This window comes from Herpailurus yagouaroundi, unplaced genomic scaffold, assembly GCF_014898765.1.
Source record: "Herpailurus yagouaroundi ecotype Mexico unplaced genomic scaffold, PumYag 29, whole genome shotgun sequence".
Taxonomy (NCBI): domain Eukaryota; kingdom Metazoa; phylum Chordata; class Mammalia; order Carnivora; family Felidae; genus Herpailurus; species Herpailurus yagouaroundi.
Window position 1 is genome coordinate 25,631,997 of NW_024412377.1, and position 14,901 is coordinate 25,646,897.

The following is a 14,901-nucleotide window of genomic DNA, read 5'->3' on the forward strand; positions in this document are numbered from 1 at the left end:
TGTGAACGGGGGAGGGGCAGAGAGAAAGGGAGACACAGAATCTGAACGAGGCTCCAAGCTGTCAGCTCAGAACCCGACACGGGGCTCGAACTCATGAACGGTGAGATCATGACCTGAGCTGAAGTTGGATGCTCAACCAACTGAGCCACCCAGGCGCCCCTAAAAACTCATACAATTAAGAATTTTGTCATCTAGAAAATCTTATTTTCCTTTGAGCCCATCTTTGCTCCTCATCAACTCCCACTGATTCTTCTACCTCTTTCATTAAGTCCAACCAAAGAGCAGACAGGAGGACAGACAGGCTGCTCCAACATTACCATGAGATTTCTGGGAGATTTTGGTCTCTGCTTTGAAATAAAGGATTCCCTGAATATGTAGTTTGCTTAAATTTTAGGTCTCCTTCCTGACATTTCTCTTGAAACAATCAATGAAGGAAGTGCATTGAGTGTTTATGACAGTCCTTGAGATTTTATTTATTTTTAAAAGTAATCTCTACACCCAACATGGGGCTTGAACTCACAACCCTGAGATCAAGTTACACGTTCCACCGATTGAGCCAACCAGGCGCCCCTATGACTGTCCTTTATACTAAGTGTGAGGGACATCAAGTATCCTAGTGTTTAAGAAGAGAAACATGTGATCACAGAATTGAAGAATTTGGGAACTGAAAGTAATTTTTGAGATTATCCCTCAGTTTAAGAGATGTGTTTGCACACTAAATTTAGGAGTCCATAGGTAAAATGGCTGGGGTCTCTAATGTCATAAAATCAAATGCACACAAGGCCAGCCTGGTAGACAAAATAGGGAATGCTAGAGGCTGTGATAAACTTTCCAGAGAAGACGGTCTTAAATGTGTCCACCAGAGGGAATACCCATTCCTTTCAGCTTCAGTTAATTGTTACCACAGAGGAACACATGCCCTCTGTCATCAGATCTTCCATTTTTTCAAGAGAAGTCAAATTGGGATTTCCTGTGAAATTTTTCTTTTCTTTCTTTTTTTAAGTTTATTTATTTATTTTGAGAGAGAGAGAGAAAGAGCACCAGCAGGGGAGGGGCAGAGAGAGAGAGGGAAAGAATCACAAGCAGCCTCTGTACTGCCAGCACAGAGTCAGAGGTGGGGCTTGAACTCAAGAATTGTGAGATCATGACCTGAGCTGAAATCCAGTCAGATGCTTAACTGACTGAGCCACCCAAGTGCCCCTATGAAATTGTTCTTTAACATTGACTGTTTAAAAAAATTTTTTGGGGGGCGCCTGGGTGGCTCAGTCGGTTAAGCGTCCGACTTTGGCTCAGGTCATGATCTCACGGTCCGTGAGTTCGAGCCCCACATCGGGCTCAGAGCCTGGAGCCCGTTTCAGATTCTGTGTCTCCCTCTCTCTCTGCCCCTCCCCTGTTCATGCTCTGTCTCTGTCTCAAAAATAAATAAACGTTAAAAAAAAAAAAACTAAAAAAAATTTTTTTTAGGCTGCTTTCCCTCTCCCACAATACCTCGTGGTCTTCCTTTCCAACCCAGGCCTGGCAGGATGGCTCCTGCCAAGAAGGGTGGCGAGAAGAAGGACCGTTCTGCCATCAACGAGGTAGTGACCAGAGAATACACCATCAACATTCACAAGCGCATCCATGGAGTGGGTTTCAAGAAGCGTGCCCCTCGGGCACTCAAAGAGATCCGGAAATTTGCTATGCAGGAAATGGGAACCCCAGATGTGCACATTGACACCAGGCTCAACAAAGCTGTCTGGGCCAAAGGAATAAGGAATGTTCCGTACTGTATCCGTGTGCGGTTGTCCAGAAAAAGTAACGAGGATGAGGATTCACCAAACAAGCTCTATACGTTGGTTACCTATGTACCTGTCACCACTTTCAAAAATCTACAGACTGTTAATGTGGATGAGAATTGCTGATTGTCAAATAAAGGTATAAAACTGCAGAAAAAAAAAATTAATGTTTATTTTATTTTTGAGACACAGACAGAGGCAGAGAATAAGCAGGGGAGGGGCAGAGAGAGAGGAAGACACAGAATCCGAAGCAGGATCCAGGCTCTGAGCTGTCAGCACAGAACCTGATGCGGGGCTCAAACCCACAAACTGTGAGATCATGACCTGAGCTGAAGTCGGACACTCAACCTACTGAGCCACGCAGGCGCCCCTTGGCTGTTTTTAAGTTTGGGCCAAATAAGACATAGCTATATCCTGGATATAGTACATAAGATACGACTTCTGGCTCAGGTAAAGGTTAAAATGCAGAGCAATGGAGATGGCATTCCCTTTTCCTATTATTACTTAACCACTGACCTTTGAAAAAGTAGTGTTGTGAATTCTTTAGAATCTGAAGAGTGGAAAGGGCTGATGGGTAGGCCTTTGGAGTAGACCAAAATTTGGGATACTTAAAATCCATGTCTTAAGCATTAAAATTGTACAGAAAGAGGCTTAGCTGCAGGATACATCTATGGGAAGTACATGGCATAAAGGTTAAATGCTCAGGCTTTGAAGTCAAAGAACTCTCCAAATATGTAGCTTTCTGATGATCTGACCCAATTCAAGAAACTCTATCATTCAAGTGACCTTTTATTACAGAAACAGCAAGTTACTTAATCTCAAACCCTAGTTTACTCATGTGTAGTAAATACAATGTTGTGAGGATGAATACATACTGTTCAGTACATTGATGTAGAGTTGCTTGAAGGTATCTTGAGTAGCAGTGACATAATCAAACAGATGCTTTAGGAGGAATAATCTGGGGGTTGTAGGCTGAATAGACTGGAGTTTGGAAAAAGGCAGGATTTGGAAATAATTTTAACAAAGGGAGTATCTAAATCTTGAAAGGTGGATGAGATCATCAATAGCATGTACACATGCAAAAGATGTTGATGACAGAACCATGGAAAGTGCCACCTAGAAGCAGCAGCACAAAAGGAATGTTCAGAGAGGTAGGAGGAAATAAAACCAACGAACCAGGAATTTCAATGCCATGGAAAACAAGGGAACATTTAACAAGGTATAGAGCAAAACCAGCCTCCACTTTGCCGAAATCTTATTCATGCCTGCATTTTGGCTGCCATGAAATAATTATCAACTTTGAGACAATGGCTATTTGAATTGTATTCAAATGATTTTACTAGGCACATGGACTAACAGTATAAAGGCATACCTCATTTTATTGTACTTTGCTTTATTTCTGCCCTTCACAGATATTGAGGCTTTTTTTATTTTTAAAGATTTTTTTCTTTTTTTTTTTAGGGGTGCTTGGATGGCTCAGTTGGTTAAGCGTCTGATTCTTGACTTCAGCTCAGGTCCTGATCTCACGGTTCATGAGCCAGAGCCCACATTGGGCTCTGTGCTGACAGTGCAGAGCCTGCTTGGGATTCTCTCTCCCTCTCTGCCCTTCCAATAAATTTGTAATTTTTTTAATGTTTATTTTTGACAGAGAGTGAGTACACATGAGCAGGGGAGGGGCAGGGAGAGAGGGGGACAGAGGATCCAAAGTGGGCTCTGCACCGACAGCATAGAGCCTGAGGCGAGGCTCAAAACATGAACCATGAGATCATGTCTTGAGCTGAGGTCCTACACTTAACTGAGAGCCAGACAGGTGCCCTGATACTGTGTGGTTTTTGTTTTTTTACAAATTGATGGTTTGTGGCAACTGTGCATCAAGCAAGTCTCTCAGTGCCATTTTTCTCATAGCACTTGCTCACATAGTGTCTGTGTCACATTTGCTAATTCTCAAAATATTTCAAACTTTTTCATTATTATTATAATTGTTATGGTGATCTGTCATCAGTGATTATGACTCACTGAAAGCATGGATGATGGTTAGCATTTTGCTTTAAAAATTGTTTTCTTAAAATTTTAATTTTTTTATTTTTTAGAGTTAAGGTATGTACATTTTTTTTTTTTTAAGTTTATGTATTTATTTTGAGAGAGTACACACGCTCACCTCTCTCTCGACGCCAGGCTGGAACTCACAAACTGTGAGATGATGACCTCAGCCGAAATCAAGAGTCAGACGCTTAACTGACTCAACTGAGCCGCCCAAATGCCCCTGTACAATGTTTACTAAAGACACAATGGTATTGCACACTTAATAGATGAACATAACTTCTATCTATATATAGGGAAACCAAAAAATTCATTTGACTCACTTTATTGTGACATTTACTATGTTATGGTGGTCTGGAACTGAACCTCCAAGTATCTGAGGTATTCCTGGTAACAGCATCTTAAACTTTGAAAAGATCTGGTTAGCTTATATACTTTCATACTTAATGCCAGAACCTTTAACCAAAATGTTAAGCAGGTGGTTATATTTGAACACAGGCACCAACTTCTTTCCAGTGACATTCATCTATTTTATTGTTGCAGTTAACATTTTCAAAAACTATGCTTTCTATAGATATTCATATTTGAAGATACTTCTAATCCTTTCTCTCCCCCACATCTCTTGTTCCTCCTGTGCTGTGGTTCTAACTGTAGAGTTTAGTTTCAAATTTTCACTACCTTGGTCACTCCAAGTTATCACTCAACAACAAACGCTCAGACAGGCACCTGGCTGGCTCAGACAGTAGAGCAAATGACTCTTGATCTCAAGGTTGTGAGTTCAAGCCCCACATTGGGCTAAAGCTCAGTTAACAACAACAACATCAATAAGAAGCAGCCCAGAACTGAACACCAAACTGAACGTTGGTGTGAACCAATGCTAAGGATATGTTTCTCTCTCTTTGGATATCAGATAAGGGACACAGGGAGTTCCTTCCAGGTTAGAAGTTCCAATGCTATCTCACCAAAATTAGCTGCTATTGGTAATGTAGGTTTGAACTTCCTCCAAACCCCTACCTTAAGCATTAACATTTTAAGATTTTTATTTTTTTTGAGAGAAGAGGGCAGAGGGAGAGAGAGAATCTCAAGCAGACTTCATGCTCAGTGTGGAGCCCAACACCGGGCTTGATCTCATGACTGCGAGATGAGATCATAACCTGAGCCAATGTATCAAGAGTCAAATACTTACCGGACTGAGCCATCCAGTCATATATATTGCCATATATAATGTGTGGCTGATAAAAAAAAAAAAATACTTAGAATACAAAATTTAAGATACAGTTTTGTAGGGATGCCTCAATGGCTTAAGCAGTAGAGCATGTGACTCTTGATCTCAGGGTTATGAGTTTAAGCCCCATGCTGGGCATAGAACTTATTTAAACAAATGTATACACAAAAACACACAAAATAGCTTTTGAACTCTAGAGTAAATGATGGTCACTGCTATAACACACATTTATTCAAGAATGACCAATGTACCACTCAATCAGAACCACCTATTCTTAAAGAAAAAAAATTCTAATTTGAATGATCTTATAGTGCTTGATAAAAATGCAATTTCCCTATGTGTACTGATATGGAATAATCTCTAGGACTCAGATATTTAAAGGAAAGGAAGGCAGGTGCAGAATAAGCCCAGTATGCAGCCATTTGTAAAAAAGCAAAGAGGTGTACACGTTCATGCCACATGCACAGACCATGTGTGGAAGGACATACAATGGAGAACACTGACTGCCTCTGGGAAGGGGCAACACAAGAGGCAGACCTTTTAAGCCATATATTCCTTTATACCTTTAAATTTTTAAACGTGTGTGTAAACCATCCATTCAAGTAAATACCTACAAGAAAGCCATCTTAAAATGTACAGCCTTGGGGTGCCTGGTGGCTCAGTTGGTTAAGTGTCAGATTCTTGACTTCAGCTCAGGTCATGATCTCACAGTTCCTAGGTTTGCGCCCTACATTGGGTCTGCGCTGAGCAAGAAAACATGGAGCCTGCGTGGAATTCTCTCTCGGAGACAGGGGACAGGGGACAAGGGAGAGGGGAGAGGGGAGAGGGGAGGGGGGGAGGGAGGGGAGGAGGGGAGGGGAGAGGAGAGGAGGAGAGAGGAGAGGAGAGAGAAGAGAAGGGAGAGGAGAGAGAAGAGCACATTCCTAATTAGGCTTATTCTGGCCCTCCTCAATCTTTTTAGAATGTTCTCCAGACTACTCTCATGGAATAGTCAAATTTGAGACCAATGCTATGAACATTATCTTTCTAGGACACTATAAAATTTGCCCTTTATTGGGAAAAATCTTTATTCATGTTTTTGTTAACAAGCAGGAAAAAATTACTTAAAATACTCTTGACTTACCAGAGATCTGGGGGTGCCTGGGTGTCTCAGTCGGTTGAGCATCTGACTTTGGCTCAGGTCATGATCTCACCATTCAGGAGTTTGAGCCCTGCATCAGGCTCTGTGCTGACAGCTTGGGTCTGGAGCTTGCTTCAGATTCTGTGTTTCCCTCTCTCCTGGTCCCTCCCCCAATTGCTCTCTTTCTCTCAAAAAATGAATAAACATTGAAAAAAACAATAAAAACTAGAGATCTTTTGCTATGCTGTTCATGCAGTTCTGCATTTTCAATTCTAACTTATCCAAAGAAACAGAAGAAATAGTAGTGGTGAAGAAAAAGAAAATTCTAATTTGGAGTGTATCATTTAAATGGAGGTAGGTGAGAGGAATCAATTTGTTTTATTATGGTCATCATTAAATTACTATAACAAAGTAACAGGGAAAGCCAGCCTGAGATGCAGAGAATAACTAATAATTAGTTACCAAAACAACTGATTCCAGAATGTATTATCAGGGTGATAACCAATGCCTCTTTTAACTAAAGTTTATAGTTTTCTTTAAAAAATTGTCAAAGCAGAAGATATTAACAAATCCAAGTTATTTCACACAAGATGGTTAATGTGGGTCTAGCCACAACTATGAAACCATTACATCATGCAAAAAATAAGTAGTACTGGAACATTTATTTTCATAAAAAATTTAAATGGCGCTAACTATAGCTCCTACTGAAACCTGACTCAATTTCAATCCTGTCACATAAGTGGATCTGTGATCTTTTGTTAGTTAGCCACTCTGGGCTTCAGTGTTCTCATCTGAAAAATAAGAAATACAGCACTGTCACTTATTCTTATCGCTATGATAGGTTAAAACGGGAAATGACCAAGCATGGTATGTTGTGTCATTAGTGCGTGACAAAATGTCAGTTCTTGCCTTCTCTCTCAAGAGAATTGTGAAAAACAAAATTCCAAAATTTTACTGGGCAACTAATTATTCAAAAGAGTAAAAGGAGACCCAGAAACATAAAAAAAAAAAAAAAAAAAGGCTTGCCAATGTTACACAGTATATGTGACAAAATTGGTAAAAAAGCCCAAGTTTCTCGTTCTAGTTCTCTGGTAGTCGTCTCCTACAGTTTCCTGGTTCTCTAAGGGTCCAGGGAAAGATTCTGACCAAATTAAGAAGTTAAGCCAATAGACTACTGAATTATAATTCTTCTGAAATTATGTGCTCAGGTAGCATAACAAGATGTAAGTACCCAAAAAACTTGACTATGGTTTTACTGAAGCATAAGTCATTTCAAAGCAAAAGTAGTTTATGAGTCAATTCTAACATATAATACATTTAAGTCATTATATGAATTTAAGTTTTTATTTGTGTATTTCACTGTAGTGCTGTGACAACAAAATGACATCTGTGTACCAGAGCATACATACATCAACAGTAAGATGTAACTTCTCATTACACCACTGCTAGAATATTTAGCTTTTTGTAGGACACATAAGCATGTAAGATGGCCACACCAAATAATTTTCTGGTTTTTCTCCTTAGATAACCTTAATTTTTTATCAGTAATACTTTATCAACCTCACTGTTAAGAGAACTGTAAATTATGTGGGTGATGGGCAGGGGGGAGGAATCATTCAACTGTGTTACACTGTAATAGTTTGCTAGAGTAATCTCACACACACCAATAAGGAACTGTCATCATAATTAAGGGCTAGTTACTGTTGTTAGTTGCACAATGATAAAGTTCTTTTGAAAATATTGGTTAGCCCACTTATATATGAAAAATGCCCTTTCCACTTATGCAGAAGAAAAAAATATTCAGAAAGTTATTTTTGGCCTTGCTATGTCAAAAAGTCAACTGTACAAAGATCTACGTGTCAAACCTAAAATTATAATTTTAAAAGTCTATTAAAAACAAAAATGTCATGCATTTTTATTATCAATTATGCAGAGGCTTTAAAACTGTTGCAAGACCATATAGTATATATTAGCTTTTATACTGCTAATGCACAACTAACAGCAAACTTGATTAGATTAACAGAAATCTGTCTTAATTACACCTTTATATATCACACTAGGGACAAATGCCACAAGATCTGCAGAAACATTCAGTTCTGAGCACTTAAATGGCAGGATAACTTTTTGTGTTGAAATCCGTCACATACAGAATAAAACAAAAAGAAAAAATTCTGCAGTTCCACGTTACAAAAAAACGTACTGCTGTAAAATATTAAGAAGGGCAAAGGATATCATCTATAACACAAAGTAACATCTAGTGTCAAAGAGCAAACAAAACTAAATAAAAATATCAAAATACACATAGCAACTGAAGCACAAATACTGCATTAAATACAGTAAAGATTTAATAAGACTAGTTAATAAAAGACACAAAAATAGGGGGAGCTAGGGCAACCAGTAAATAAAACCAAAATAATGGGGAAAAAATCTGAACCACTGTTTTTCCCCTAGTTGGAGCACAATTTTTTTTTTTGGGTGTCTTTCCATTCAATATAATACCTAACACTGTACATTAAGATATTAATGTCACAGAAAAACTTGGTTCTTCCATGAAATTCTTTAAATTCTTGATAAACTTTTCAAAGTAGACATTATTATGAATGAAAAACAACCAACAAATGGGCACCTGTTGTTTTTAACACTGCAGATTTACAGAAACTTTTTAAAAGTTATCATAATCTTTTTTGTCTTTTTTCCCCTCAGCTTCAAATCCATCGACTCCATCGCTATCCCTTCTTCGTTTCCTGTTGTTGTGGATGTTAAAACGTTGGCTCATTTGGGGTAATGGATCCATGCCTAGAACTTTGTGTATCTGGCGGAATGCAAGGAGTCTCAATGCAAACTGCAACAAAAAGAGCCAAAATTCAGAGTTAATTTTAAAGACAAAAATATTCATTCTTAACTAGGTTTAGGTCTCCATGTAACAATATAAAAAAGCATATTTGGTGAAATAACTTCAATAATATTAGTTTCACAACTGAAATACTGTGAAATACTGTTCTTGTTTTATATGTTCAGACTTTTCTGTATACATGCTATTTTGCTTTTTAAAACCTAAATTAAAAAATAAATCTTAAAAAAAATTCAGTATTATGTTCATTTGAAAAAATCTTGAGGGGCACCTGGGTGGCTCAGTCAGGTGAGCACCTAACTTCAGCTTAGTTCATGACGTCAGGGTTTATGAGTTCAAACCCCATGTCAGGCTCTGGGCTGACACCTTGAGGCCTGGAACCTGCTTCAGATTCTGTGTCTCTCTCCCTCTCTGCCTCTCCCCTGATTGTACCCTGTCTCCCTCTCTCTCTCTCTCTCTCTCTCTCTCTCTCTCTCTCTCAAAAATAAACAAACATTAAAAAAATTTTTTAAAGCCTTGAAACAATATACAGCAAAACAAAGTGTCTCTCACTCATGCAGTAAATCCCTGTTTGGTTTATAGTCATGTATTTTCCCATTTTTTCTGTGGATGACCATGTGTATAGGCTGCACATATATACATATACACACTTCCTCAGGTTTACAAAAAGGCCATTTCTTTAACTTGTTACTTCATGAACTAAAAATAAAAATTTCATTACATGGTTATGTACGCACAGGCATACGTTAGGCATCAATGTCACAAGATTTCACAAAACATAATCTATTCCTCAAATTTCTGGGAATAAACTAATTCAAGAAGATGTAATCATCTGATTATATGGCAAATTTTACTATATGGTTATAACCTTCAATGTAACTGTTTAGACTACTTCTTTAAAATGTTTACTTATTTTTGAGGTTGGGGAGGGAGAGAAGGAGGGAGACAGAGGATCTGAAGATGGCTCTGTGCTGACAGCAGAGAGTTTGATGCAGGGCTCAAACTCATAAACTATGAGATCATGACCTGAACTGAAGTCAGACACTTAACTGATGGTAAGCCACCCAGGCGTCTTTAGACTATTTTTTTAATTTTACATTTATTTATTTATTTCTGAGAGAGACGGAGACAGAGAGAGAGAGAGAGAGAGAGAGAGAGAGAAAGACAGAGAGAGAGAACGAACACACATGAACAGGGAAGGGGCAGAGAGAGAGGGAGACAGAGAATCTCAAGCAGATTCTGCGCTGTCAGTGCAGAACCTGACGACTTGGACCTTAAACTCACTACCGTGAGATCATGAGCTGAGCTGAAACCAAGAGTGGGAAGCTTAACTGATGGAGTCACCCAGGTACCCCAGACTATTTTTTTGAGATATAATTAACATATCCTAAGAATCACCCTTCTAAAATGTACAGTGTTTTTTTAGTATACTTAACAAAGTTGTTCAACCATAACCACTGATTTCAGAACATTTTCACACACAACTCGCCCCCCCCCCCCCGCCCCCCGCAAAACTATGACTCAATGGCAGTCATTCCTCAACCCCTTCACCCTTAGGTAGTGACAACCACTAATCCGCTTTTCTATGTCTACAAGATTTGCAGACTGTGGACATTTCATATCAATGGACTCCTACATTATATAGCTTTGTGTCTGACTTCTTTCACTGAATAAGGTTTTTAAGGTTAATCCATGTTATAGCATGTATCAGTACTTCATTCCTTTAAATGACTAAATAATATTCCGCTGTACAGAATATATACTGTATTTGTTTATTCATTTACCAGTTGATGGGCATTTGGGATGTCTCCACTTTTTAGCAATTATGCATAATGCTGCTACGAACATTCCTGTACAAGTTTTTGGGTGGACATGTTTTCAGTTGTCTTGGGAATATACCTCGGAGTCTGTTTTCCAAATGGCTGCTATTGGGAATATTTTTAATACCTGTTGATTTTCTTCAGCTGAGATACAGTTGTGTTATAGTCATCTGTGTGAGAATTTACTATTCTAAAACTTTCCCCAATTATATAATTTCAGTTCCTTAGAACGTTGTGCCACATTATATTGGCTTTTGAAATCCTAAAAGTCCCCAAATCATCTGTGTTCATAAGGACTTGATAAGGTATTCTATTTAGTTTGTAATTCTGGATTTTCACCAGTAGTGGGTGCTTCTCTATCTCCTTTAAGCTATAAGGCAATTTTCTGAAGCCAGAACTAGGAATATTTACCATAACAGAATACAAATTCTCTGAGAGAGACTTATGAAAGATAAACAGAGTAATTTTTTTCTGTATTAACAGAAAATATCCAAAGATACCTGGTATACAATAATGAATATTAATACATTTCTACCATAGGGCGCCCAGGTGGCTCAGTCAATTAAGAGTCTGACTCTTGGTTTTGGCTCCAGTCATGGTTCTTGAGTTTGAGCCCTGCATCAGGCTCTGTGCTGTCAGTGTGGAGCTTGCTTGGGATTCTCTCTCTCCCTCAATCACTCTGTCCCTCCCCTGCTCATGTGCACAACTGTGCACGGTCTCTTTCAAAAAATAAACTTTAGGGGTGCCTGGGTGGCTCAGTCAGTTAAGTGTCGGACTCTTGGTTCTGGCTCAGGTCATGATCTCGCGGTTCGTGAGTTCGAGCCCTGTCGGGCTCTGTGCCGACATCTCAGAGCCTGGAGCCTGCATCAGATTCTGTGTCTCCCTCTCTCTCTGCTCCTTCCCCACTCATGCTCTGTCTCTCTCTGTCTCTCAAAAATAAACAAACATTAAAAAAAAAAAAGATATTAAACTGTGCCATCACTGTAAGACTCCCTTTCTTGTAACAATCCCTACCCCCATCCCAAACTCCTAGGAAACACTACTCTGTTCTCCATCTCTGTATTTATGTTATTTTATGAATGTTACAGAAATGGAATAATGCAATTAACTCCTTCACTATTAACAAGGACACCTGTCACTACCTCCTAAAGTCAGACCACTTTCTTCGAAGTCATGTTTAAACAAAAAAAGTGGGGCGCCTGGGTGGCGCAGTCGGTTGGGCGTCCGACTTCAGCCAGGTCACGATCTCGCGGTCCGTGAGTTCGAGCCCCGCGTCAGGCTCTGGGCTGATGGCTCGGAGCCTGGAGCCTGTTTCCGATTCTGTGTCTCCCTCTCTCTCTGCCCCTCCCCCGTTCATGCTCTGTCTCTCTCTGTCCCAAAAATAAATAAACGTTGAAATAAATAAATAAATAAATAAACAAACAAACAAACAAACAAAAAAAGTGCTTTTCAAAAGTGAATTCTATTCGTTTTCGAATGCCCTGTTCCCAACCGTAAATTTCATTTCCCTTAGAATTTGTAAGTAATTCCTTCTTTAAGTACCAAGGAAGAAAGAAAGCCACTTAGGGTAACCATCTTCATCCCAAAAAAATTAAACCCAGAGAAATAAAAACAAAACTTGTCTAATACACACGAATTAGTAATTGTATAAAGTCTGTAAGATAATCATAAGCTTCTATTACTACCAATTACCCCTTAATATACTTTTGACACAATTTAATCTTAACATCTTTCAAATTCTAAATTACCCTTGCCAGAAGAGACAACAAATCAAGAACTTAAGCCCAACAACTTAATATCTTATAGTGAAGTATTTCTGTTTATAGCTAGTTGCCTTTTCTCCCCTTAGTACAATTTTGGAATAAAAAAAAGGAAAGTTATAGGAGTTTTAGACTTTTTTTTTCCATTAGGTTCACACAGTTTTTCCTTTCCATAATTCTTCTAATAAAACTGTTAACTGATAATAGCTAACATTTATTATGATCCTTCCATATATCAGATACAGTTAATAGTTATACACATTAACTCATTTAATCCTCCCCCAAATCCTGCTTGAGACAGATACTGCTTTGGTCTTTGTTTTATAGATAAGATGGAAGAGCTTATATTCAAACCTAGAGAGTCTTGACTCCAGAGACTACATTTTTAATTAACTACATTAGACAGCCTTTCCAGTGGCAGGGGAGGCTAAATTATAGGAATAACTACCAAAAACCACACAGCACATCACTTCTTAAAACCAGAGGACATAAACAGTTCCTAAACTGATCATGATATATAACCTAATATTCAGATTTAATAAGACACTGAAAATACAGATGTATTTTTATATTTATATAATATACTTACTTAGACATATAAATTATAGTTAAAATAATGCAGTTAAGATTATATTAGCGAAATCTAGTTTAAATTATATCTCCTCCAAGGGCTTACTAAAGAAGCACAAAAAAATACTATACATCCCAAAGAAGACATCCTATTGACTGACACATGAAAAGATACTCAACATCACTCATCATCAGGGAAATACAAATCAAAACCACAATAAGATAGCACCTCACACCTGTCAGAATGGCTAAAATTAACAACACAAGAAACAACAGGTGTTGGTGAGGATGTGGAGAAAGGGGAACCCTCTTACACTGTTGGTGGGAATACAAACTTGTGCAGCCACTTGGAAAAACTATAGAGGTTCCCCAAAACTTAAAAATAGAACTATCTTACAACTCAGCAATTGTACTACTAAGTATTTACAGAAAGGATACAACAACCAAAAAACAATTCGAAGGGGTACAGGCACCCTGATGTTTACAGCATCATTATTAACCAAAGGCCAAACTATGGAGAAAGCTCAAATGTCCACTGACTGATAAATACCCACACATGCACATTATGTATATATAAACACTACACACACACACACACACACACACACACACACACACACACAGCAATCAAAGAGAATGAAATCTTTGGGGACCCTGGGTGGCTCAGTCAGTTAAGCATCCGACACTTGTTTCAGCTCAGGTCATCTCACGGTTGCTGAGTTCGAACCTCAACTGGATGTATGGAGCCTGCTTCGGATCCTGGTGCGCGCGCTCGCTCGCTCGCTCGCTCTCTCTCTCTCTCTCTGCCCCTCCTCTGCTCCTGTGTATGAGCTTTCTCTTTCTCTCTCTCTCTCTCAAAAATAAACATTAAGGAAAAAGTTCTAAAGTATAAAAAAAAGAATGAAACCTTGCCATTTGCAATGTGGATGGAGCTAGAGTCAGTCAGAGAAAGATAAATACCATATGATTTCATTTATATGTGGAATTTAAGAAACGAAGAAGATGAACATATGGGAGGAAAAAAAAAAGAGAGAGGGAAACGAAACATAAAAAGACAAAGATAGATAACAAACTGAACGTTGATGGAGGAAGGTGGGTGGTAGATGGTGGTGGGTATTAGGAAGGCACTTATGATGAGCACTGGGTGTCATATGTCAGTAATGAATCACTGAATTCTATTCCTGAAACCAATATTTTACTGTATGGTAACTAACTAGAATTTATCTGTGTGTGTTTATTTACTTATTTTTTAAATTTGAGAGAGAGAGAGAGAGAGAGAGAGAGAGAGAGAGAGAGAGACTCTTAAGCAGACTCTACACTCAGCATTAATACTGCCATGGGGCTCAATATCATGACTCTGGGATCATGACCTGAGCTGAAATGAAGAGCTGGGTACTAAAATGACTGAGCCACCCAGATGCCCCAACTAATTAGAATTTAAAAACTTGAAAAGAAAAAAAAATACTATACAATGATTTCTAAAGGACAATCACAAAAAAAGATAAAACTTTGGGGCACCTGGGTGGCTCAGTCAGTTAAACATCTGACTCTGGTTTTGGCTCAGGTCATGATCTTATGGTTAGTTAGTTCAAGCTCCGCATAGGGCGCAGCACTAACAGTGCGAAGCCTGCTTGGGATTTTCCCTCTCTGTCCCTCCTTCTCTCTCAAAAATAAAAATAAAATGAACATTAAAACACACACACACACACACACACACACACACACACACACACACACACA

At 38.7% G+C, this 14,901-nt stretch overlaps 2 protein-coding genes across 4 annotated transcripts in view; one reads left to right on the top strand and one right to left on the bottom strand.

The window, feature by feature from the left end:
* Positions 1 to 1,476: 1,476 nt before the first annotated feature.
* On the top strand, positions 1,477 to 1,927 carry LOC121043172 (60S ribosomal protein L31-like). Its single transcript, XM_040494847.1, has one exon. The coding sequence runs from the start codon at positions 1,524 to 1,526 to the stop codon at positions 1,899 to 1,901; it is 378 nt and encodes a 125-aa protein (XP_040350781.1). The 5' UTR covers positions 1,477 to 1,523; the 3' UTR covers positions 1,902 to 1,927.
* A 4,876-nt stretch (positions 1,928 to 6,803) lies between these two features.
* The window catches only part of ZFR (zinc finger RNA binding protein), an 85,861-nt gene continuing 77,763 nt past the window's right edge, over positions 6,804 to 14,901 (bottom strand). For all 3 annotated transcript variants that reach the window (XM_040494854.1, XM_040494853.1, XM_040494856.1), the window contains one exon: positions 6,804 to 9,002. In XM_040494854.1, coding sequence (XP_040350788.1) covers positions 8,823 to 9,002 — 180 coding nt within the window. In that variant the 3' untranslated portion in view covers positions 6,804 to 8,822. The remainder of the gene's footprint in view (positions 9,003 to 14,901) is intronic.